The 26,065-nt window shown below is 40.9% G+C and overlaps 1 protein-coding gene across 4 annotated transcripts; it reads left to right on the top strand.

The window, feature by feature from the left end:
• Positions 1 to 933: 933 nt before the first annotated feature.
• Positions 934 to 25,790, top strand: LOC139990351 (GTPase-activating Rap/Ran-GAP domain-like protein 3). Of its 4 annotated transcripts, none has more exons than XM_072009528.1 (17): positions 934 to 3,020; positions 15,690 to 15,756; positions 16,152 to 16,235; positions 17,139 to 17,220; positions 17,526 to 17,644; positions 18,523 to 18,587; positions 18,661 to 18,727; positions 18,918 to 19,020; positions 19,345 to 19,443; positions 19,633 to 19,845; positions 20,300 to 20,571; positions 21,440 to 21,725; positions 22,026 to 22,468; positions 23,673 to 24,009; positions 24,439 to 24,525; positions 24,616 to 24,885; positions 25,173 to 25,790. In XM_072009528.1, the coding sequence occupies exons 1-17, from the start codon at positions 2,812 to 2,814 to the stop codon at positions 25,418 to 25,420; spliced, it is 3,051 nt and encodes a 1,016-aa protein (XP_071865629.1). In that variant the 5' UTR covers positions 934 to 2,811; the 3' UTR covers positions 25,421 to 25,790. The 4 variants fall into 4 exon arrangements, with proteins under 4 accessions (XP_071865629.1, XP_071865628.1, XP_071865627.1 ...); XM_072009527.1 differs by lacking the exon at positions 934 to 3,020 and adding an exon at positions 14,230 to 14,704 and having other exon boundaries at positions 21,479 to 21,725; XM_072009526.1 differs by lacking the exon at positions 934 to 3,020 and adding an exon at positions 14,233 to 14,704.
• Positions 25,791 to 26,065: the final 275 nt, after the last annotated feature.

Here is a 26,065-nt window from a genome sequence, read left to right as displayed (position 1 = left end):
TTTTCGTTCCCCATCCCCCATCCCCCATCCCCCATAACCATAGCCGTAACAATAGCTCTATAGTCATAGCCATAGCCATAGCCATATAGCCATAGCCATGGTCATACGCATTCTCTCTCTCCTCCGTCAATGTAGCAACAAGTCCTTCGCAAGTTGTTCGATTTGAGCAACGCGGGAACGCAGGCAAGTGCGTTTAATCGCGCGAAACAAGGATACGCAAGGCGAAGAAATACTCTGCGAGTATTGAAATATTTTCTATAGATACACGGCTGTTTATCGGGAATACAGCGTAGGCACGGAGGCGTTGAGATCCGACGGTGGATCGATCCCGAATCAGCGAAGCGCGTAAGTAGTTGAGAAGAGGGTATCGGCCGGGGGAAAACGCGCGATGATCGGATGATCGGATGATCGTACAAGAGAAGCAACGAGAGTGGGGCTGTGTTATAGTGGCGAACCACGTTGCATAGAGTGGGGTTGAAAGGTGGCGCAGTCATTTATGATGGCCGGGTTCATCCGAGGCGACGGATCAGTTGCCCGTCCGACCAACAACGACAGAAACCTCGGGCGAATCGAACGTACGACGAGCTGCTGTCGGGCTTTGATTCGACATCGTCACGCTGTGCACCGCGAGATGGACCGACAACGTTCGTGAAATTCTTCGTTCGGGGAACAGCGATTAATCGTTGCAGGATCGATGGTTGGTCCGAGTTATTTTACAACCGGTTTTGAAAAGTAAAGAAACTCGAGGAGGAAAATGTTTGGTAGACGACGTTCGATTTTATAGAGAGGAAAAGAAAATTCAACGTCTAATCCCTAGATTTCGCAAGATCGAGGATCCGTTTGTTCGATTGGTGGTGTTTTCAAGCTAGTCTGTAAGCGGCAACTCGCTTTTCCAATGAACGCAAGGATTCCCTTTTTCCAGAAAGATATTCCAAGATATTGGACTTGAAGGCGGAAATAAATCGTAAATCGTAAAATACAAATTTTTACGAAATTCGATACCGAATCGAGGATTTTGACAAATCACCGAAGACTTGGTGCTGTCGCAAAGTTGTTCCGCGATCAAAGATCGATATTTCTAGAAAGTTCTTGAACAAAGAGGATCGGAGAAACCAAGATATCGGATAATATTTATCGAAGTTGGATATCGCAAAGTTATCTTATAATCAAGATCGACTCTCGCTTCTGCGAAGAGAAAATATACTCGAAGATATTGCATTATTATTATCATTACTAATATTAGTTTGTGAAAAATCGCTTGGGAAGTACGAATGTACGAAATCGAAGATGAAATTATCCGAGGTTCGATGATGTTTCTACGAAGGATAAAGATATTCCGTGGTCGTAGATTCGCTTTTACGAAGGATTCGGGCAAGAAAATTGATAATTGATCGTTTGAAATAACGAAGCGTTTGTCGGAAGACGTTGAATCTCAAGAGAGACGTGGAAGAGCGATTTGACGAGTTTCTGAAGAAATAGAAACATATATACATATATGTATTTACGTTCGAATAAGTGATTCGAAAACGAACGATCGATGAATCACTGATAGTGATCTGTAATTAGCTCTATTCTGTAAAAAATTCAAGAAAGAAGAAACGTTCGAGTTTTCAGAACGCAGAGCGATTTCGATGTAAAATTTCGAGAGAAAGTAAATCAATTAAGTAAATTAAATATAGAAGAAACGTTCGTCTCTCAATGGTACCTTGATAAATGGTATAAATAAAATGGTACTATATAAATGACAAAAAAATCTACAAAATGCTCTGAATACACGTTGTTCCGAATAATATTAGTTTATAACATAGGACAGGATAATCGAGTAAAAATTGTGAAAAAACACTCTTCTTCGGTTCCACTGACTCGATATTCGCACAGCGAAACGCGAACGACACTTGGTTTCACCGTAAGAATAATTATAAGAATAGTCCTTTGATGATCGTCGTCTATAAATTACAGCGCGAGGAACTGTACTTGAAGCAAGTTGTACGTTCAAGCGAGTCGCGTGTTGTATGTTCAAAGACCGATGGAAGCGAGTCTTTGGAAAGTAGGAAGACGCGTTAAAAGATCGGTCTTTGAATGGCAGGCAATTGGACGTAAAATTTCAAGAGGAATTCGACAGTTAGCCAACGGTGGAAGCTTCTTTTGGCGATACTTTGCGAACGGGCCGTTGAAGAATTTCGAGAAATACCTTTGAAGTCACTTCTCCCTGGGTCGGAACGCGCTGCTTTTCAAGTTCCCGATTAATTGTATTATTAAAAATTCACTATTCGAACGAACCCGTCTTCAAAACCGTTTATTCGAGAATCAAAGTATCGACGGATGATGGTGAAATGGTTTTAAAGATGGCTGTCTGTTTTCTGGAATAAACCAGTCGAACGTAATTCGAAGAAACGGACGTTTCCATAAGATTTCCAAAAGATTTCGATCGTATCGATCGGTGAAATAATTTAAAAGTGGACGAGAAAAAAACATTGGTTGCTATAGTTTAAGAAAAGCCGGGCCGACGATCGAGACGAGTGTGAAAATTATATAAAATTCCAAGCGTAAGAGCGATGATCCTGAAACGATATAAAACAATTACCTTGTCTATATATCTCTGAAGGAATTTTAATTAAATCGTTTATATAATCGCGGGATAAGTGACGTTTTATCTTGGAAATAATATTCTCCCGATACGTACGTACCTTGTTAGAGTCGAACATCGAAATTTCTTTGATCGATGCTTTTTACGAAAATGTCGTCGAGTGATTGAATACTGAAAAGAATGCGAGAGAATTGCCGGTTAAGAAGGGAATCTTCGTATTAGTGATGAGTTCTTTAAAGAGATCGACGAACCAATCGACGAGGGAGGGTGCAACAGGCAGGAGACACGCGGTCACCGGAGGTAGCTCCAAGAGCATGAGAAACGTTCTACACGCGACCGCCGCCGCGCCTGGTTCACCGCTTCGACACAGATCCAAATACGAATTGAGGAGCATCAGTTTGGAGGGCACCAAGGTTTTACCATGGACCGCGCGGTGAGTGGAAATAGAATATTTTTTGTTCGTTCGTTCGTTCGTTCGTTCGTTCGTTCAAGTTGACGCCAGTGCTGGTAGAATTTTACGTTCACAGCGAAACCCTCTTGCGCGAGAATTTAACGATATTATCAAATCCTGGCTCATAGATTCGCCTGTTACAATTTCTCCATAGTTTGACGATTTCGCGAACAAGCTTGTATCGCATTGTAAAATAGGAATTTTATTTCGACGAGACAACTATACCTTGAATCGCACTCTATCTTATACGTTATAATCTATATCGTACAAACAGCGTATACGTATATGCAAGTATTGCGTGTAAGCTCGTAAAGAGCGATAAGAGAAAATGCGCGTCGCATAAATTTTTCCCCATACAGAACCATATACGAAGCAGAAATTTTTGCGACACAGACAAAACAGCGAGTTATATAAACAGAATATATAACCAAATACGACAAAATTTTGCAAACGTGTTGTTCGATCGACCGACTATATCGCACGAACTATCGTTAGAACTTTCCTCTTTCATTTTCGTACCGTAGGTACGTAACCTAGGTTCTACCGTTCTTACCGTAGGTTCTCCGTAACCGTCCTCGCCCGGGGCACTTTCCAGCCAACCTTTTCCCTCCTCGTCGTCCCTCTTACGCTCGCTCAGGCTCGCTTTCGAACCAACTTCTCAAAAAAAATCTACTCTTCTTATTCGTATCGCGTGTCCTATTAAGTGGACGATATTTCGCAGCGCGATATTCTTCAACCGTTGACACACGTATCTCCGTGGGTGCGGCGAAACAGAGTAACGTCATCGCGATCCTCCATCGATACAACGTCCCCTCGATCGAGACAAAAACATGCTCTCGCCGTTACCGCGTACACGATAGGTGGATTTCTAGGTCGAATCGAATCCTAAAACCGCCAATCCCAAATAAAAGCCAGCTTTATGCTTTTTTATTTCAACGTGAAATCGAGTGTTTCCGCTGACCTATCTATCGTCTATACGTATATCGATCTCTTAGTGGCCCGATAAACCGGGTGTCGTTCAGTTTGCGATCGAACGAGCGTGCGCTAACAATAAGGCTTCGTTGGTCGTCGCCGTTAGCCACCACCGCGTTGACGACGTATCGGATTTTGTCGCTCGCCTCTTTATAATTAACTCTTTTGCTATCGGGCCGACCGAGGTGTCCCGACCGGCACGGCGGTACTCTTTTATACCGCGTAGATCAATTTCGATCACGCTCGACCAAGTGGAAGTCGACCGCATCGACCGCGCGCGAGAGGAGGCGAGGGAGGGAAGGAGAGAGAGAGAGAGAGAGAGAGAAAGAGAAAGAGGGTTACAAGGGGGAGAAAGAAGAAGAGGGATATTAAAGTTGTTAAAGCGGTTGTTAAAGAGACAGGGAGACAAGAAGAGCATTACGACAATGCGCATCGATAGATAATACCTGTGTGCATGGAGAAAAGTCCGAGCTCCGAGATACACGTACATCCCCGTTGAAAAGAAACGAAGCTTATTACGAGAAAATTACAGTACCGTTCTATATTAACTTTGCATTTGGAAATTTGAATATTTATTTGATGTTTGCAACACCTAATTACGCTAAATTAATACTTGACAAGTACTGCCGCGAAGTTTCTTCTTGCACGTAAAACTTCACACGTTCTTGTACGGAAAAAAAAGAAAAAATGAATTTTAATTCATATTTTGAACTCTATTTGAAATCAAATAAACGAGCGTGACTTGATATCGTCGCGAAAGAGAAAATTAAATTGAAGATTATTTACTGCATCGTATATTGCATGTATCGTATCGTCATCATCGTTCTATATCTCTTATTTATACCGAAATTCATTGCTTAAGATCAAATATATTTATGTGACACAGGGTATATTCGTGTCGATATTTGCCTATTTATACCGAATATTAATATACATATTTATACAGTACCACGAGTATATTCTCGAATGTACGTGTTTCAACTAATTATTGAAAAACTAATTGTTATAATCGCGGATGTGCGAGAAAACCTATGCTAAACCTGATGAATAAAGATTTGAAAAAAATGTTACTACTTACGGGTATAAAAAATATCCGCGGTCACTATGCTCGCAAAAAATTCTACGTAATACAACCAGTCACTCATGACGATTCGCATCTTTCCATCCTACGACACGATCGAGTGATCGAAGCAGAAGCGAGGGAAACGGACTCACCGTTAGAAGCGGCGTTACGCCATCGATACCGCGCTATCCCAGCGAATGTCATCAGGAAGACTAACATCGGACAGGAACCGTTGAAAATCCAATGGTGGAAACGGACGTTGTGAGAAATCTGTTAGAGAACAAAACGATCGCCGATTATTTGCAAAGCTTTTGTTATTATTTATTATTTTTATTATTAAATTTGTAACTTTGCTAATAATAAAGATCGAAATTCTAATAAACTTCGATAAGTACAAAAACTGAAACTCTGATACGAAAGTTTAAAATTTAGAAATGAAGAATCTAATAATATCTGAAATATGTTAGTTATATTTGTTTTACAATTCGATATTAAGACTTTAACCAACACTCTTTTTATTTTAATGGAAGAATAACCTGAGAAGATCTCAACCTTCCAAATTTTTAATCAAATTGTATTTCTTAATTAATAGCGTTGAAAGCAAAATATACAAAGTATACAGAATAGACACGATCCAAGTACGATATGTAAAGATACTTACTTAGGTTCTTGACTTCCGAGCCACTGTTAGAAGAACATTCCCAAAGAAAACGGAGAAGTTGAAGCTGCGATATGTCTACGACAAAACATAAAATATGGTTAATACGTAACGTTACGTCCGGTGACACTGTAGACAAACCACTCCTCCGCGGGCAAAATGACAGCCAGATGTCTACATATCCTTATTACGTACCCTCGATAGTCTTCAGGACCCATCATAAATCTTGACATTTTCATAGCTCTTTTATTTCGAGCGTACCTTAAATTTATTGTCTACTACGGGAAGATACGGGAAAATTAGTTTTTCTCGCGTTCGGTGTCTCCCGCTAGCAACTTTCTCTCGGGGAGCGGTTAGAACCTTTCCTTGCCCACCAACCATTTTCTCATCCAATCAGAAGCAATGACTATTGCCCTCACTTTCCTAGTCAAAACTGTCACCAACAAATCCGATGGTCCCGTGCGCTAGACACACCCATCGCTAGCTTTCCACCGCCATATAGCATCGTCGCCGAACTTCACTGATTTTCCATCTTTCGAACGGTCAACGTCTCTCGACCGGGTTTCCACCCTTAGATCAGTCACCTACTTAACTTATCTATACGCACCGAGCGTAACTGTCTACGTCTACAGAGTTGTTGGAATAAAGCGCGAATTGCAACCCGTTATCTCAGTGTCATACTTAATTTAACCGCCTCTATTATCCTAACCGAAACAGGGGATCGATCATTTCGTGGCGTCGATGATCGTCTAATCGTAACGGGAATTTACGACTCTCGTTGACGCGTTTCCTCGCGATCGCGTCTCCCCGCCAGTGATCGAAACACACAATAACAAACTTGGAACTTTAGCGATAACAAACACTGAGATTCTAATAAACTCTAATAAGTAGTGCTAATATAAAACTCTAATATAAAAGTTTGAAATCAAAAAATTGAGAATTCGGTGATTTTTCATGAGTATCAGACAGTTTTATTGTAATTGAACATCTTAAGACTTAATTTCAACTAAAAAAAAAAAAAACATTTTTTAGCTTTTCAAATTATCTATCATTTTTATTTTATAATTAATAATAATAATTCAAACAAAACACAAAAAGGTGAACGAATTGAAATACGATGTATTACGCTACTTACATTTTTCAGCTCCTACAGAGGCTTTATCCTCTTGAGAGATGACCTGACTCTAATACCGAAAATGAATGTTCAAAAAAAAAAAAATATATATATATATATATAAAAAGAAAAATAAAAGACTAGGTTACCGCGATCGCTTAAATTATAATCGGCGAACAAGAACTCTGATATCGCGTACAAATTTGTTTGATAAAATTTTATTACTTTCGCGCGTGATTATTCGATAGAATTTAATGAAAAGTATCGTGATTTGAAAATATTGGAAAATACTTTTGCGTAGCAAACGCTGACTCTACGAACCGCATTATATAAAACTGTTTATGAAAATAAAACTGTATTTTCGTCCAGTCGCGGGGAGAGATATTCCTTGTCCTCTCGGGGATCACGCCACCGCTCGCGCCGATGATCGCGTATGCCGACTTCTTTGTGAAATTAAAGAACGGATCGAATCGACGTTTCTGGAACTCGCGGCCGGACGGCAATCGTGCGCTCGTCGATACATTGTACGTTCCGTCGGGAAGATGAGACGATTCGTATATGACGCTGGAGGACCGCGAGAGACGGTTAGAAACACGATCCGTATCGAGCCTCGCGACGATTTCTCTTTTCCCCTACCGAACGTTTATTTAGAAGATACTGCTGTTCTTTTCGCATTTAAAGAATTATTATTAAGGAATTGGAACAAGTATGAAAAGCATTAGTTAAAAAGTTGTAGGAAATTTCTCGATATCGAACAAATGCTTACGAATACCGTGAACGCAATGCGATCATTTGCAAGAATCGTACCGCGAATGTTCGTTATTTGAACACGAAACGTACACTCCATTAACACGCAACAGTGTTATAAATATTCGAAAATATTTGCAAGAATTCAAAAGTTCACAACTGAAAGAATGGTACAGAAACGCGCGCTAAGCCTCGCTTTGAAGTATCCGAGTCTATTTGCGCGCCACCTCTATGAAAAAAATATAAGTTACAATATATGACGGAAACTATAGCAAATTGACATAATATAGAAAAATAATTTAAAATTGACATACCGATACCTAGTATGTTACAATACCTATCGATATGGTTAAAGCTATTGTTATTAAGATCTCTACGTTTCAAACCGTCTACACGAAGCTATCGTTAAATCATCGAGAATTCTACGTTATCAACTACATTGAAACAATAAAATAATTCGTTACAAGTTCGTTTGAATAAAAAACAATGTGATTTGTTTAATCGTATTTACTTTCATCTTAGTATTCCAAATAATTACGTAATGATCCATTATGAAATATGTATCAAGTATATTTTAAAATAAACATAAATTGTATATCAAATGTCATCCGTGCTCGAATAAAAAGGCAATAGAACTGTTTATACACAGCTGTATCAGTTAAAATGAATTAAACGTTACCAGATTTCCATGAAAATTCATCAAACTGACCGTTGATCGTCGTTGCGTCCATATATTAATATTCCTGTTACTTCTATATTATCCCTGCCATCGATCGATAACCTGCACAAAAACTAACTAGAAATTTATAAAATAATTACACGGAAACACGATCAAGCTCAAATTTTATTACGAAAGCTTACGACAGAAGTCGTACCGGTATCATTTTGTAAATAGACGACTAAAGAAAGATTCAAACGAAAAATTTCAGAAAACCACCTAATTTCGTTATCTCGATGTTGGATAAATCGTTAAATAAATGCGGATTAATTGAACGATATCAATAACGAGATATAAACGATAGTAAAAAATATAATTAAAACAGTAACGAACAAGTGACGCCACTAATAGGTTAGAATAGGTTACGAACCTCGCGTAACGCGATCCACGTTATCGAAACAAAACAAGACGACTGAACGGAGGACTCCTCGTACCTTAGTTTCGCCGAGCAGCTTCCAAAGTGGCGTGGTGGGGGAAGCGACGGTGATACAAGCAGATACGGACGGAATGTCAAACGATCCACGCGAAAGAAGAAAAGGACGTATACGTCTTACATTATAAACATTCGTCTTTCATGCAGCCCTTGCACGAATCCTTCTAAATTTCAAACGAAAGATACATCGCGCAATATCTATATCTCGCACGATGATCACATCGATCTTTATAAACATCGTACGATAATTCGTAGACCCACCGGTAGCATTCGGCATCAAAAACACATTCGTCTAATTTGGAACGAGAGAAAGAAGATGAAGCTACCGACGCTGTATATAGAATTTCGTGTCTTGCGAAAGGAACGTACGAGTCGTTGTATCAAACTTTTTAACGTTATATTTTCGCGACGCTAAACTTTTGAAAATAACGAAAAATTACAAAATCCGAGATGTTGCGATCAATCGGAAAATCAAATAAAAATCACGGTACGAACGTACGAGCTCGCGATCTTTCGAAAGAATCGATGGACCCAAGCGACGCCGTGTTTCGGCAAAAAAAAAGAGAATAGAATTTTAATTTTCCTTGCAAGATGGATAAGTATCGTTGTACAGAATTGACATAGGTATATATCTTACGATTAATTAAGGCTAAAACAACGCACGCATTTTACGGCGTCCCACGATGTACGTATTGAAATTTGTCGATTAGAATAGGTACAGTATGCGGTTACACACAATTATACATGAACATTGAACTTATCATGGAAGAAACGAAACCATGCGACTTACCAATCGTAGCACGCGTCTCAATGGACGACGAGAACCTTGATTCCATGAATACGTTCCACGAATAAATTGTTATAAATGAATAGAGTAATTATTACAAAATTATTAGTTTAACTATAGGTAAGGAATTAATTAGGAGATATCAAAACTAGAATGTTTTTGCAAAAATATCTGAACCGCAGAGCGAACGTTAAGAGTCGTACGTACCTCTACCGCGGGAATTGTTTTACCAAATGGCCGTCGTTGAACGCTCGGATCGATTGATTAGGACGGAGTATTTAACGCCACCCTTCGGTGCAAACAATAACTGTGTACGCCGAAGGTAAAGAATATGAACTAAACCACCGAGCTTGCTCGACGAATAAACTAAACTATTGTTAATAACTTTTTTCGGTACGTTTTCGTCATTTATCTAAAGTAGTAGGTAATAATAATACACATAGTGTCTGATTATTAATATATACGTATTGTTATTGGCAACGAAAATTGTTTAACAAAATGGCAACTTGCAAATCAAACATGCATACGTGTAATCTAATATTTTTATATTCCAGATTAAACAAATTTTACCCTGAAGGGCAATCTTGTTTCGATCTTATCTCCGATTATTCTCCGATATTGATTGGTTAACTAATACATAGAACTACATTGGCAAAAACAACACCGTAATACCTGCTACTGCAGTAACAAGTACGGTACTAATTAACTACGGTGAGAAAAAAAAAAAAAAAAAAAAAAAAAAAAGAAATAAAAATGAAAAAAATAGCCAGAAGAAAATATAAACTGCGATATACTCTTAATAAAAACTTTCCTTTAGATTCAGCTGTATATCGTTTCAAAAAATTAAAATGTACGCCAAATATTGGAAAATTCAAATTAATATTAAAATCCGAATCGTTCGTTGTTATAATTCGTTCGAAGCAGTCGACTAAAATGGAAAATTGTTGGAAAATAATTTATTTGATCTTATAAATTAAAGTTGGTCTGTTTCTATGTTATTTTTAAAATAAACACGATAAAACATAGTTAAAATGTTGGTTTTAAACTCGTTCGGCTTACTGGACTTATAATTATTAATAATAAAATAAGCGATATCGAATATTTACATTGTATAGTTTGCCGAATATAATTAAAAAGATGGAATCTAGGTAGAAAATTATTTCATCTAATAATTTGTATACTTTGGATAATTTCGATAATACTTTTGCATATTATATACGTTCTATGTATCGCTTCACTTTTAAATCCGTCGTAAATACAGAAAAATCTCACGCCAAGATGCTTTTGCAATTGACAAAGTAAATAAATATTTCTAGAAATGTCATTTCCACGATAATCGCGATTGCCGATTCATTCGTGTATGTATTTCAGTGATTTTTGATTTGGCAACTAAACATACAAAACAACAGACTGCAGGTTTAAAATGACTTTACCGTAGTTGTATCGTACTCGATTCTATAATTTGAAAATATTTCATTTGAAAGGATTTTGAAAGGATATTTTTAGATAACGTAAGGCGTCTACTAAAAAATACAATATAACTAATAATACAATATTACTGTATAATACAGTTTAATAATATAACTATATAATACAATTTTACAGCACATAGTACGATATACGGAATATTCTTGTTATAGTATATGATATAGTAATAGTAGTAGCGGTATAATTTTTACGCAACTTTTCTATCCAATCTATACGTAATGCTGGAAAAATGTCGAAAGCGCAGAATTCGAGGAGGATAAAATGTTTGGCCGATATAAAGCGCGAGGGAGAGAGCGCGTTGCGGTGCGGCGTCGCTGCGTCGCCGCGCCGTCACGTAGGTCGGTTGGCAAGGTAGAAGGAGACAGGCGTATGCATAAAGAGAGAGAGAGAGCACGCGCGTACAGGTCGCGAAGAGGAAAGGAACGAAGCGACCGCGGTAAGACAGAAAGCGTACGAGATAGATCTCGGTAGAGAGAGGGGCGGAGGGCGTCGGAGGAGGGTCGCGAAAGAGAGCCAATGAGCTCGACGACGCGGCGCCAGTCGTCGAGTCGCCGTGTTTAGAAAGAGTACTCGCTCTCCGATCGTGACTCGCTGCGTCCTCGTTCGCGAAGGGTCGTGTCCTGCCTCTGTCGGTAGGGGTTGCAAATTCTTCGATTTTTCATCCGTCCGATACTCGATCGATTCGTCGCAATTTATCGATATCGTGCTTATCGACGCGTGCAACCTCACCGCTACCGTGTGTTACACTTTCATTCGCCTTTTCTATCACGCCTTCTCGCATTTTTCTTTTTCCCATCGATACGATACGTAGGCTGAATCGACGGCGGCCGAGATCCAGGTCGTCCGGACACGAGAACTCGACGACAGTGGCTATGTGCAGCTATTACGCTCGAACGAATCGTCGATCGTTGATCGTCGATCATCGACTGTGAGAATCATCGATGATAAAACTGTTTGGCGGCTATGCGACGGGACGGGGATGAGGCTGTAAGAAAAGGGCAACGGTTATGAGAATCGGTGGCACGCGTCTCGGTCTTGCTATTGCAAGATAATCCGAGATCGATTCGTTTTGGAGTCGTACGACGATCAAATAACGGCGACGGTGGTCGTAATGGGACGAAAAGGGCATCGTAAAATAGGTAACGAAAACGAAGATCTTGGCACTTTTCGAAGTGCGAACGAACGAAACTACATAGAACGTTACGAAATTTTTTTACGAGAAAAGAGAGAAAAAACGGAGGGATCGACGATTTAAATAGGATTTGTCGTTGTAAGAGGATCGATATTTTTGCGATTTATACGGTATCGCGTTTCACAGATTCGGAAGTCGGAGCATTTGTCGATTGAAATGGTTGGGAAATTAATAAGGAAAAGTGAAAATTATTCCATGTTGCACCGTTTCACGCTCGATATTCCGTACAAGTAATATCGTACTTTAAAACGTTCTTTACGGAAAACCAAACACGCGTACGTCTCTATCGTCGATAATGATCGATAAATAAAATTAATTGAATTAAAAATGAAATTTTCTACGGTCACGAGCGAACGCTCGATCCTGTGTGGAGAAAAATCGAAGGGTTAAGAATGTCGATAGGGAATTGCATAAATGCTACAACAGTGTAATAATATTTCTATGTGCTTCGATGTGCCAAAGCTAAAGCGAGAGGGAGAGAGAGGAAGAGAAATCTGGTTATTAAAATCAACCTATCGACTGCCGCTTCGTTCAACGTTAAAGATCTGGTTAAGCAAAAAGAGAGAGAGAGAGAGAGGAAAGCTAAAGGCAAAGGGACTCGGTCAGTGTCGTCGGTACTCTTTTTCATTATGTAGCCACGATCTTCGAAAGGGTTAGAGACCTGTGGAACAGGAAAACTCGGTCAACGATATCGATGTCCGACAGCCAGCATCTTGAAAAAAAAGGTGGTTTATCGATGGTAATAAATCACGCAACTTGGCACCAATGCTATCAACCCCGAAGCTTTCAACGGATAACCAGCGATGGTATCAAGTTCCATATATACTTAGAGATCTCTCTTTAAGGCTGTACGTTACCCGGATTTCTTGTTACGTTAATCGTTACTTTGCTACTTTTCTTCGCAATTCTCGCATCTTTCGCCCTCGAACGATCTTCGATCTACGTATGTACAAAATTCTGCATCTACTTATAAATCGGAATGAAATGTAAAACGCGATGCTCGCTTTACGGCGTTCCAAGCTAAGCTTCGTTTTTGGAAGATAAATTTTCCTTTGGAAAATTTGGAAAATAAATGAAAATACGTACGACTGAACGAGCAAAGTTACGAAACTTCATATATTCGAGCGTAATTAAATGGCAATAATAGCGAATACTGTAACAGATAGAAGGACGTACAAATACTTTTCGTAGCCGCTGCAACAGTTGGTCGCTACAGTTACGCTGGCCAAATATTGGAATTCGTTGTAGCTTTTAATAAGGATGAACCGAGAAATTATTATAATTGTGCGAACGGAATATCGATGGTGATAAGGTGTCGACAGAGTTTCAAGTCCGTTGAAACAGAATTCCGATTCTCTTTCTGGAAATACGAATTCGAGGTTCTCTTTCTTTCTAACCGAGTAATCAAATTTTGGAAACGATCCTCGTACCGGATCGATTCGACCACATCTCCGAACAATGTATTCGTTTATCCGATATTTTGCACGTTCTTACAAAAAGTATTTACGTTCTACGACATCGATACGAAGATAATATCTTGACTCGCTGGTCGCGTGCGTTTTTCGAACGGTTTCTTATTTAAAGCTACTTATATGCCTGGAAAATTTTAACGAGCAAACTTTGAGCGCTTTATTCGTTGTATAAAAGTTGGAGAGAACGGTTGATTCCGCGCCGAATGATTTTAGTAAATGAGACGAAGCAAAGAAGAAATTGAAATTGCATTCTAGGGCGAGTTTAAGTTGGCGCGTGACCGTAACAGGAAGGGGGCGGTATCGTTCGTCGTTTGAACGTAGTAATCGTTTATAGCGTGTCTAACACAGGGATCGATTTGAAACAGGCAAAGTATTATCGGAAGGTTTCGTCGACCGAAAACTTTGATACTTTTTGCTTTTTACGATTTTTCGTCGTTGCTGCGGCTTTGGTAGGAAGATGACGCTGTCCGTAATGTGACGTTAATATCTCGCGTATAACGACGATTAAAAGTGAAAAATTTCGGGTAAAAGAAAGATACTGTCGAATGGTTTTTCCATCGTAGTCGCTGTTTCGGTTGTTGTTTCGAGCAATTACGAGATTGTTGAAAAGGATCCGAAGCGGTAAAGATGGCGGGAAAACCGTTTAAAGGGGTGTAAATTAAAGAGGAAAGAGAAGAGAGTGGAAAGATGTTGTGCTTGGACATAAAGCTGGTGTCTCGTTTGCGAGGAGTCTCGTCGACGAGTGGCTCGTCGACGAACGTGTCGGCAGTCTCGTTGTCGGTGAGCTCGAGCTCGTCGACGACCGTCGGCATAGAGAAGAAGAATTTTTCGAGCAAGCGAAGCAAAGGGGGAAGGGAGAGTTGCGCTGGAAATGGGAATTCGGTGACGGAAAGCGACAGCGACGAAGAGACGTTGCCTGCTTCTCGGACGATCCAGAGGAACAGGTCGAGATCGGTTTGCGTGCCTGCCTTGTCGTCCGCTGCTCGTTGCACGCATCTTCACCGACGATCCAGCCATCATGCGTACGTTTCTTTAAACGCGTAGTCTATCGTCGTTGCGTGGGAAAACGGTCGAGCGATATGCGAGTTTGCGATACGATATACTGTGCGTGTCGTACAGTAACGCGGTTATATTCGGTTGGCCGGTACGAAGCGTTGCCAAGTAACCCGTTCGATGAAAACACGTATGGAAAATGTCATTTTACTGGCACGCGTTTTTTCGTGGAACAACGGCAGGGTGGAATCTGGTGCTGGAAGAACGATTCGAAAGCGGAAAATCGGTAGTACGCTCAATGCGGATAAATTCTCGTCGGAAACTTCCTTCGCTCTTCCGCTAATCGTTTATCTATCGTCGCTTACGATTCTACGTGCCGTGTGCGTATCGCTGTTGCGTCGAACGAGACGGCGACGCGTGGATCGTTCGCTCGTATCGCTATACCGTGTCGAACGGCATTGCTAGAATTGATGACGCTTATGGCTAAGATCGTACAGTTTCGAGAGTTTCGCCTAAAACGTCTAAACGACCTTTACGCGTCGTTCGTCGATCCGACAAAGTCGGATACTGAAAATTGGACGAACGTATTCGATAGAGCAGCGTTTAGAGACTGGCTGTAGTTTTGCTATTGGTTCGACGATCGCCAACCGACGCGTTATACGCTTTGGTAATCGATGAACCTTGCCATGGAAATTCACTCGCCACTTTGAATTCCACTAAAAACGAGAGAAACTATTATTCGATGGTTGAGATATCGTGGAAAGTTTTAACGAGCACCATAGCAGAATTATTTCGATAACTCGGGTGAAAAATAATTGCGACCGAGTGTCTGCTGTAAAGAAAGAATTTCATCGGGAAACGTGTTCGTTTCTTAGGGGCCTCGTTAACCCAGATTTTTCGCTGGGAAAGAAGCGATAAACACGGGCAGGAAGCTCGGCGAAAGAGAGCTCGGCGCGATCGTTTCTTCGTTTCGTCGTGGCCGCCTAGAACTTTGAACGTGTATGATATTTTCAGATGCAGCACGGATGCCATTTCCAGGCGGGGTGTCCTCTCCAGGCGATATTACGGCAGCGTGGAAATGGTGAGTTTGGAAAGCGGCGTCGGTGGTCGTTCGTCGCCACGCAGAAATGTAATTTGTACGGAGAGTGAACGATTGAAAATTGACTTGATATAGATGTGCGCGCCGAAAGAAAGAACGACTTTCCAACGAAATTCGAATAAACGCGTAAACTATTAAAAGTGGCGAAAACGATCGTGTCGATAACGTCTATAACGTATAAATACGCAAGACATGGGTACGTTTTTAAAATAGTTTTTCGTGCACGCGTTCCGAAAGGAAGAAAGGCGCGCGCGACGATAGCGCTGGGAAAGGGGACGGTCTATCTGTTTCTCGTCTTCTTTTCCTTTTTTTCTGTGTGTCGTCGGTGGAGATTCGCACGGTCGCTAACGTCAGTCTCTCGATATGGTGCGTTTCAGCTGCCACAAATGGAGCAAGACGGGTCCGACAATGGAAGAAGATTTCGAGTGGAGAACGGTGATTCCCCGGGCGAGAAAGAAGAAGTAAGAAACCAGTAATTATACGAATCTGTTTGCTTTTAACTCGTTCTCTCTCGACTTGATAAAATTCCTTCTTCTTCGTTACGGCGGTATATTAGTTTTTTTTTTTTTTTTTTTTTTTTTAGTTTTAACCACGTACGAAATATTTCTTAACGCGCCGGAAATATCCGGAAGAAAGAGGAACGTCGTAAATATGCAGAAACGTTTGATTTTCATTTTTTATTCAACCGTATATAAATTATCGCTAATAAATTGAGATAAGATAATTCGATGAAACGATGCTGAAATGCGTTTACTTTGGTTATTCGTCGACGATGCGCGACAAAGGTATTCGTAACCGACTATGCAAAGGGATGAAAGAAATATTTCGAGTAAATATTATCGACTCGAAAGATGAATATTCCAAATTACAGAAAATTAGCAGGTTACTCCGCGGAAGATCGGCGGTTAGAGCCAACGACTATAAGACGACAACTCGTTCCAACAACCAGAGAATCGAAGGAAAATTTATCGCGTCGATGATAGTTTTTGTAAACCTATATAAGCGTGTATAAGCGAAACGATCGAGTTTATACTCGTCGATAGCTTAAATACCGCTGTAAAATAAAGGATTCGATTGTTACACAGCGCTAACTAGTATATCTTGTCGTAACGCGTATATATTCCGTTCTACGGCAATCCCTGTGGTTTCTAAAAGGCACTTATCGAAACACTTATCGAAATTATACAGCGAGGCGGTATTATTTCATTCGCGCGTATAGCTGGATAATTAATTAGTAACGTAGAAATTAGGCATGAAACACGCGATATTCCTTCTTTCCGCTTTCCGCTTGCGCCGCTTCTTTCCCCTCGTTTAACAGAAAATTTGATCAAGTCCGTGGCGAAACTGATTTTGCACGTGTGCAGATGTTCGGATCACCGAGTACGCCGATATTGGAAAATCCCGAGTACCAAACGCGCTGGTACTTCAAATACTTTCTCGGAAAACGTGAGTAAAGAACATGTTGTTATGTTTAAGGATTTTATACGAGTCTTTTAGAGTATCCGTGTACGTATATTAGATGTATATGTATAGGACAAGAGGAACGACGGCTGAACAACCGTTTTTCAAGCAACATCCTATTCTTTTATTTTGCATTTAGCTCGATCCGTTCTCGTCCGACGATCTTTTACGTTTGTTATCGTAAAAAATTCCTTATCCGTGTAATTTCTTATTTACTTACTTACTTACTTGCTTACTTGTCTGCACGTATATCGAAAATATTTGTCATTCGATGAAAAATGCGTTTACAGTGCATCAAAATTACGTTGCCGCGGACCAAGAAAGAAATCCCTTGTTTCTATCGGTCGTGACGAGCGAAGTCAGCGATCAAAGCGTGCCGCATTACAGAGTTATTTTATGGAGAAAAACTGTGAGTATTCGCCTGTACCTCTACAACGACTACTGCAACTTGTCAGATTTTTCTTTTCTATTCGAGATAAACGATGATTTAATGAAAATTAATGAAACGTAAAGGTTGAGGCTAACGGGAAAAAGATATTCTTACATATCGGTGATAAGATGATAGAAGTAAATTATAGAAAATAAGAAAGCCTAAATTTACCGTCGATCATATAATTCGTTTGCCGTTTACGCGGAGCCGACGGACGATCGTACTTGAACGAACGATGCGTTTTTCGTGTACATCGGTTCCGACGGAGACAACAATATCTGTCACGATACGTGCGAATTTCAGCTGATCGCGTTTCCTCTTCGTTTTAAAGATCATTCGGTAGACGCATAATCAACGAATCGCGGAATAAATCGACGATCCTGCTGTGAAATGCTGCTTGGAGAGAAATCGAAAGCAACGAAAAGTTAGTCGTTGCCATCGATCAATTTCTAAAAGCAGATTTCCACGTGAAAAAATGCCAACGCACTTGCTCGTGCGAGTATATGCATGTACAGTTGTATATAGAAAAAGTATCGGCGCACAGCCTTATCTCGCAACGAAGGATACCGTTATCTGTTTATCGCGTTCTCTGCGTTTCATTTTCATAGAACGAAACGCGCGAGAGTCTACCGCTAAATGGTAGAAAATTGAATATTCTTGCAATTAGGTCTGATTAATTAGTAGGTAAACGGTAGAACGAACCGTTTTATTACTAAACCGTGTCGATACTGTGACTTTTTATAGCCACTTTTTCTTCGGATGTTATCGCGTATTAAAAGACTATGTAAGAGAAAGGCGAGGCAAAAAAAAAAAAAAAAGTTTACAGCGATCGATGAATGAAAGAGTAACAAATTTAGGGCGCACAGAAGATATCGCTGCCATACTCTGCGAACAAAACGATGACGATCAGACAGATATTGAGGTACGTGCTTACCTACTAGTTATTAATTGGTAATTTTCTAATCGATCGAAACAACTAATTGGTGAAATTGCAGCAATTTCTTTGGTCTTGAGAAACTCGATAAGGCTCCGCGCGAGGTTTTTTCCCCCGAAATTCAAAAGGTAAGTAAGCGGCCTTAACCTCTCGCGATTAACTTTACAAGAAACAGCTTTTCTATCTTTATTTCTATAAGCGTGTGGCAAAAGCGGCAGAAACTGTACGAAATTGTGAGAAACTGTAGGAAATCGCAAGAAGAACGCGGCGTTCGTATGGTGGACGTATGACGAACTTTTGCAAATTTTTGCATCGCAGGATCTGCTATTGCTGGAGGAGCAAGAAGGTTCCGTCAACTTCAAGTTCGGCGTGATATACGCGAAGAAAGGGCAAACAACCGACGACGAAATGCTATCCAACGGTAAGTCGATGAAAAGTTTCGATTTAAATTCAACCAAGACGAATCGACCAACCCTTGAAACTTGGACGACTATGCGCAAGAACGGCGGTCGCGTTCGCTTAAAAATCAAACACGTTGGTTCTTTATCGTTTCTTCCGATGCGCGTTCCGCGTATTTCAACCGTTTCAACCATCGTAGGAAAAAGTAGCTTCTCGCGAGTCTGTAGCACTGTTACGAGCAACTTCTCACCTCGTATCGCCTTGTATCCGTCTCATGCCGAGTTTCAAGTTTTCCACGTTGATTCGCAATTCGTCTCGATACGCGATCTGCTCGCTCGATTTACAGAGAAGGGTAGTCCGGATTTCGACAAGTTCCTGGAAATTGTGGGCGAGAGGATAGAACTGAAGAATTGGGACAAGTATCGTGGCGGTTTAGACGTAAAAGGTACTATTCTTATTTCCGTTTCTATGGTTGGTAGGTAGCTATCGTTTGAAATTAATGGTCGTCGACGATAAGGTAAACGCTATACTTTTTCATATTCGTTCGTCGTTGAAGGAAGGATTATGGTCGTTACGATTGGCGCGTAGAGTTTCTTCTTCGTACGTATGTGTTTCTCTCTCTGAACGTTCGCAGGCGACATGACCGGCAACGAGAGTTATTATACGGTGTACGCGGGACACGAGGTGATGTACCACGTGAGTACGATGCTTCCCTATTCGAAGGACAACCCGCAACAGTTGGAGAGAAAGCGACACATCGGTAACGATATCGTTAACATCATTTACACGGATGACTCGAACGCCATAGACACTTTCAACCCAAACTGCATCAAAAGTCAATTTACCCGTAAGTCGGATACGCCATTTATCGATATCTTTTCGATCTAGGCTGAGTTTCAAATATCCTTTTTGATCGATCGGTAAGATATAAAGAGCAGAGAATCCCGTAGTATAACGCGTTCTTACGTAACGATATACCGTAGACGATATCGTTTGGTTGGGGTGGCGAGAAACCATTTTCACCGTAAATAACCTGGCCCATCGACCGGCTGCAAAGCTGCAGACCTGTTTGTCGGTTCTGTTGCAACGGGCGATGCGCGGCACAAAATTTGCAGCTGGTGGTCGACGAGTTCGCACCTTTGCGAACAACGTGTTGCCCCATTCTCGCAAATACGTCACGCACTTGCGCAGAAAATTCTTTCTTCCAACGCGTCTTTCGCCATCTTCTTATATATTTATTTTCCTAAGGATAAATAAGATCGTTGATTCGATGTTGACGCGCGGTACATTTACAAACACAGACGTATTTGCCGTGGTATCGGCCGAAGAAAACGGTAAAGGATGGCGCGTGGCCATTTACTGCGACGAAAATGTTCCTCTGTTTGGTCCGAGCCTTCCGTGCCCACCCGTGTTCGAGGATCCGTACACCCTGCGAGAATTTCTTCTCGTCAAGTTAATAAACGGCGAGAAAGCTACGTTCAACACGCCAACGTTCGCTCGGAAAAGGGAAAGGACCCTGGACGCTCTTCTCCGGGATATGTATCAAGAACACTCGCAGGAGAGCAAGAGCAACGTAAGTCTAATCAACGATAATATTTCCTCTCGCTTTTATCGTATATCCTTCTTTGAAACAGTTGCTCTCACTTTCGGCAGTAACGCTTTCTTATTAACGCCTTGTTCGTTGTTACTAATAAAATACGGTTTTGCTGTTACATGGAAGATGTACGAGTACTTGAAAATCCTTTTTAAGTTTAAGTAACGCTTTAAGTAATCCTTTTGATTCGTTCGTTAGCATTTAGAATTTTCTTCGTGTTGAAAATTTGTCAGACGACTCGTAACTAGAAACCAGTTGGCAATCCCGGTTAGAAAGCATGTAAGAAATTCTAGAATAGATTCGATGAAATGCTGCAAAATTCGGTGAAGCTGCTTTTAATTGCTTGCACGATGCTTGCAATCGCTACTACTACTATTTATCGACTAATTATCACGAGTCCATTTATTACGAATCCGTTCGTCCACACTACGATAAAACTACTCGAAATACAATATTTACACAAGCTTCGACGCGTTTTCTCGTACGTAGGCGTTATTCGACCAAAGCTATCGCGCGATAACAAGTACGTAAAAGATGATACAACGTGCATTGTGGCTTCGAGCGTCTCTTTTAATAGCGCGTTGCCCTTTTTCGTGTTGTCGCGACAATTTTTCGTCGACAACGTCTCGAACAACGTCTCGAACAACGCGCTATCGGAGAACGCGATCGGAGCTCGAACAAGCGACGAAATCATCGTGAAAACGGTAAATTCCCACTTTTCTCCGCTTTTGCACGAATTTCCGAACCGCCTGCGTCGTCCAGCAAGCAACGAAAACTGTACGGTACGCTGTTATTAGCTGTTGGCACACCCTCCCCGTAGAAAGGAAAATCGATGGAATTTTCGCAGAGTATGTTAAACCGACGAGCATTGTCGGATGTCGTGGAGGCTCCAGGTCGACGTCGCGAGGAGACCCGTGCTGTGGAGATGGTGCGCGTCGGACAGGCCCTGAAACTCGAAGCGATCGTCAGAGGTTTGGCGCCAACTTCCTTGGCCACTGCTGGCCCTTTGAAGCCTAGGCCGTGGGAGCCGAGGTGCATCTATCCGGATTTCCCGCACGAAGTCGTATGCGGGGACGTTTGGCTGGATAACAAGCTGGTCTTGGCTACCGAGAGTGGAACTTTTCTGATCGAAGGTTGTTTTCTTCGCTTCACGTTCTCTCGTTTTACCTTACACGGAATATTTTCGAAAATACATCTTCGCTTACAAGTTGCACGAAACTGTATAATTGGAAGATTTATTTATTTATTGACTGAAAAATCTCGTTAGCATAAAGGAAAGAAAGAAAGAATATATGAAATAATAAAATATATAAAAAGAGAGAGTGGGTCGGGGACAATAGCGCGATTTAAAAATTCGTCTCTCGTCTCTCTGTTTCTAACTTGACAAAATTACAAAACGCAAGAACGCAAATGCAATGCATTTTCTGTTTCAGACAGTTTATCGCACAGACTGATCTTCGACGAATCGGTGCCAATTAAACAGCTAGACGTAGTCGAGCAACACGGAATATTGTTATTTCGAACCGGTGACAAAGGCAAAGATAGCAACGTCTACGTTTTTCGTCTAAGAGAATTCGAGAATAACGCGACGAGTAGGTCTGCCGAAATTCCAAACGATCGCGAAGAGGATCAAGAGTGCGAAGACAATGGCGACGAGGACGATGCGGACGACGACGCCGACGAAAGCGAAGAAAACGATTGTGACAATTTCACCCGAGCCGCTACAAAATTTAAGCCCTTGATTCGTCGTACTCGTGTTCGTGTTCGTCCCTTGGCTGTTAGAGGACGAGCGCATATAAAGGAAAGAAGACTACCTAGAACTCGGGGCTGCCATTTATACACCGTTACTATGCCTGGTGGCTCTCATTTGCGCATGGTATGTACTGAAAGAGAAAAGAAAAAAACGAAAGAGAAGAGACGGCCGCTTTTCAAATTTTTCCCGATTTTTTCTTTTTTTTTTCTTCTTTTTTTTCCTTTTTTTTGAATTGAAATTATCGATTAATTATATACAAGCAACTTTTATATACGTTTCTCGTCTTATTTCAATTTATAATATTATAATTTTAACCGAACGTATTTATAAATTATAAAATAGACTAAATAGCGAGACGCTGTTTGGACAATCGATTCGAGACAACGAGAAAAAAAAAAAAAAAAAAAAAGAACAATTGCCGAGAAGGCCGGCTTATTTTTCGAGTAAAAACCGCTGTACAGACGTAATTGGCGTTGATCGGCTGACATAAACCAATCGTGTTTGTAACGTGTAGACAGACGCGAAAAATGATCGTTCCTTTGCGTTGTTTAAATATTGAAAGAAATTATTTACTCGGAATCATCGATTCTTCTTATGTAATTTTGTTTATTTAAGAGTTGCTTGGACATGAAAGCTACGTCTGCTACACGGCTGTGTATATTTATTTCCGAATCGTTGATTAAAAGCTCGATAATTTACGATCTTTGTTAAAGCTTCGGCTGTTCGTACAAAGATGAGTTTTTGTTTGTTTTTTAACGTAATACGCGTATTGGGATCGCAAACGCTTGAAAATGGCGCGAAATCCGTAATATATCCGTGTACAGGGAAACGTTCGAATCGCTTGGAACACGATTCGAAGCTGAAAATATCTGGATCGTACTGCGAGTAAGTCACGAAAGTTTAGGTACGTTTCGTAGGCGAGTGTTTTCGACGTAAACGAACGACGTAAACATCAACGAAACTCGATGTTGTCGTAAAGATACAAGATTCCAGACTCCGATCGAATTCGAATCCTCTGCCAATTTATCCGAAATATATCGTATTAGGATTCCAAGTTTTTCGAATCGCGTCGCTAAACATAGTACAGTATAGGTGCGTGTATGATGTATCAACGGCGATGGCATCGAGACCAGAAAGCAACTAAATCTTCCATTTGTTTAATAATTATTTGAAATCATACGATAGTTATATATATATATATATTTTTTTTTCTTTTTTTGTTAGTAGTGTTTCAAGTAAATTATAAATATAGGAATCGGTGGATGACGATAATAGAGAAATTTAGATTACCTTCGTAATTCGGATATGATATTTTTGTTTTATTTAGTGCGTAGCGGTCGGCCGACGTTTGATAGTCTTTCAATGGAAACATAGCGCCGCGTGGACCGCATGGTGTTCCGCTACGGATACAGACACCGTGGAAGGATTTTTGCATTTGAAGGAGTTGAATGCCAGCGAATCTCCGACGTTACTAACGATAATAGAAAATACAGATTCGAACAACGAATGGACGCTTTGCTGCGGTGTCCGACATCATTTCGAATTGATCTCAGCTTCTGGAAGCACGAGAATTCTTCACATCGAGGGAACGCCGAAACCACACGTGGTGGCTGCTTTGGACCTCTGCGAAGACGAAGAACCCGAATTGTTACTCTGCTACAACAGTACGTATTTATATATAGTATATCTGGTCGTACGAATAAAAGTTAAATAGCCATAAATAGAGTTTCAAGCAAACGCATCGCTACGCGCTAAACCGATCGAACGTATTAAAGTCGTAAAGTAAAGCAAAGTAAAGTAAAAATAACGTAAAGCTATAGTTTGTAGTATAGTGGACGAAAGAGCGACGTAAAAGTACAAAAGCGAAACACGTTTCTTTTTTTGCAATTGTCGTTCAATTTCAACGTCATTACCTACGTATATCGATCTAGTTGAAAGTCGAATGAGAAGCGAAATGGAAAACTTTGTTGTATTTTGAAATATTTAGTAAATATAATAAACGGTAGAATTATGGTTGAATGGAGGAAGAATCGGTGGCAGCGATGCAACAACGTGGTCGATCGATACTCGCTTACCTGCCTTTCTTACCGCAGATACGTGTCACTTTCAAAAACTCTTGGAAGAGAATACCGTAGCAACGGAATTCGATTTCAACTGGAATTCCGTTCCTGCGGCGATAGGTAACGTATCTTCGTATTTCGTCTATATTTCGTTTTCTTTATTTTCATCCTATATAATATAATCCTTTGTGTCCCGATACAAACTTTCAGCCTGTGCCTTCCCCTACGTGATCGCCTTTACCAACGACACCATGGAGATACGATTGATAATCAATGGAAATTTGGTGCACACGATCGCCATGCCAAACCTCAATCTAATCACTTCGAAGCAAGACATCTTCTTCGCTACGACGGCTCCAGAATTTCTGCCTGGAAAATGCGAAAGAATTCGCCTGGACTCGAAACCGATGGACAAGGAAGAACCGGTTTCCAGTCCGCCTCCTTTCCCCCAATCTTCTACGTCTCGATCCAATCAGCAAAGTACGTGCCGTCTTCTCCAAACCGATCGTCATTTTCTACTTATTCGCGCGATCCTAATAGGATAAATGTTTGTTTATTTATTTATTTATTTATTTATTTATACCGATATGTTTTGGCAAAAATACGCTTGCGGCGATAAACACGTTTACGCGTCAACAACTTGCTAAATCGAAAAGTCTAGAAAACCATGACGTTGGAAACGTTGGCTGCTACATCCGCGTTGTAGTAGTTTGATATCGGTACGTCGATCGATACAATCGATAATAATTGTCCTTTCGTTTGTATAGACAGTCAGGGCGACTGGAAGCCGATAAGAATCTACCAAATACCGTTGCAAACGTTATCGAGAAGTAGCTTGTCAACGTGCTCGCAACGACGCTGTCCCAGCCCTGCCGAGCCAGAAATCATCTCCGCGCCGCCGACCAGCGACAAGAGTTTCCTCAGCGTCGAGCCTCACAGAGCGTTGAGTAGATCGTGTAGCAGCAGTCCAACGCCGTCGCCGACCAACGTGCTTCCGCCACGACTCAGAAAATAGGCTGGATCGCTAGCGAACTTGCTTCGACCACGTCGAGCGTCGATAATGCCGCGTTAGTTGGCGTGCCGTCGTTATCGAGTTAATCCCTTAACGTACAATTCTTTTTCATCTAACCGATGAAAAATGCGCAATTTTCTTTTTAACGCAATTCTTTCTTAACTGGTATAACGATAGATGTTTTTCCACGTCTCTACTCTACGTCTTACGTTTTTACGTTCTTACGTTCTTCCTACGTTCGATAACTTAAGTTTAACACGATAAAACGCAAGATAGGAAAAACGCGTGTCTTCGTAAATACGAAAATGTGATTTCTATTAGTACAAAAAGTTGCAAGGTCGATTGACCGTGCCTGTTATTTATTAATATCATCGTTGGTTGGTTGCGAGCGCATGAGCGCCGACGGGTGAAACAAAATTTTCGTTGAACCAAACGGCCACGCGACTCGAGCTCCGCGCTCGACGTATAAACACCACCTTCCTTCCGACGGATCCACCCGAAGCTCTCGTGCCTCGATCGAACTGTAAAATCGACGACGGATCGTGTACGATACAGTGCGTTTCGTCCGTAGCTAGAATTTACTGCCGTTGCAAAGAGCAATCGAGATAAAATAGACGACGTAAGCGCGATTCTTGGCTAAGAAGAACT

Source organism: Bombus fervidus, chromosome 8 (genome assembly GCF_041682495.2).
Source record: "Bombus fervidus isolate BK054 chromosome 8, iyBomFerv1, whole genome shotgun sequence".
Classification (NCBI taxonomy): domain Eukaryota; kingdom Metazoa; phylum Arthropoda; class Insecta; order Hymenoptera; family Apidae; genus Bombus; species Bombus fervidus.
Note: the sequence above shows the minus strand (reverse complement) of the source record. Positions and strands in the feature narration are given on the sequence as shown.

Excerpts from the sequence above, each read along its gene's own strand:
- LOC139990351 (XM_072009526.1), top strand. The coding sequence starts at position 14,370 with ATGTTGTGCTTGGACATAAAGCTGGTGTCTCGTTTGCGAGGAGTCTCG. Across the intron at positions 17,645-18,522 it reads TTATTTTATGGAGAAAAACT|GGCGCACAGAAGATATCGCT; the intron begins GTGAGTATTCGC and ends TAACAAATTTAG. Across the intron at positions 24,526-24,615 it reads TTCCGTTCCTGCGGCGATAG|CCTGTGCCTTCCCCTACGTG; the intron begins GTAACGTATCTT and ends ACAAACTTTCAG.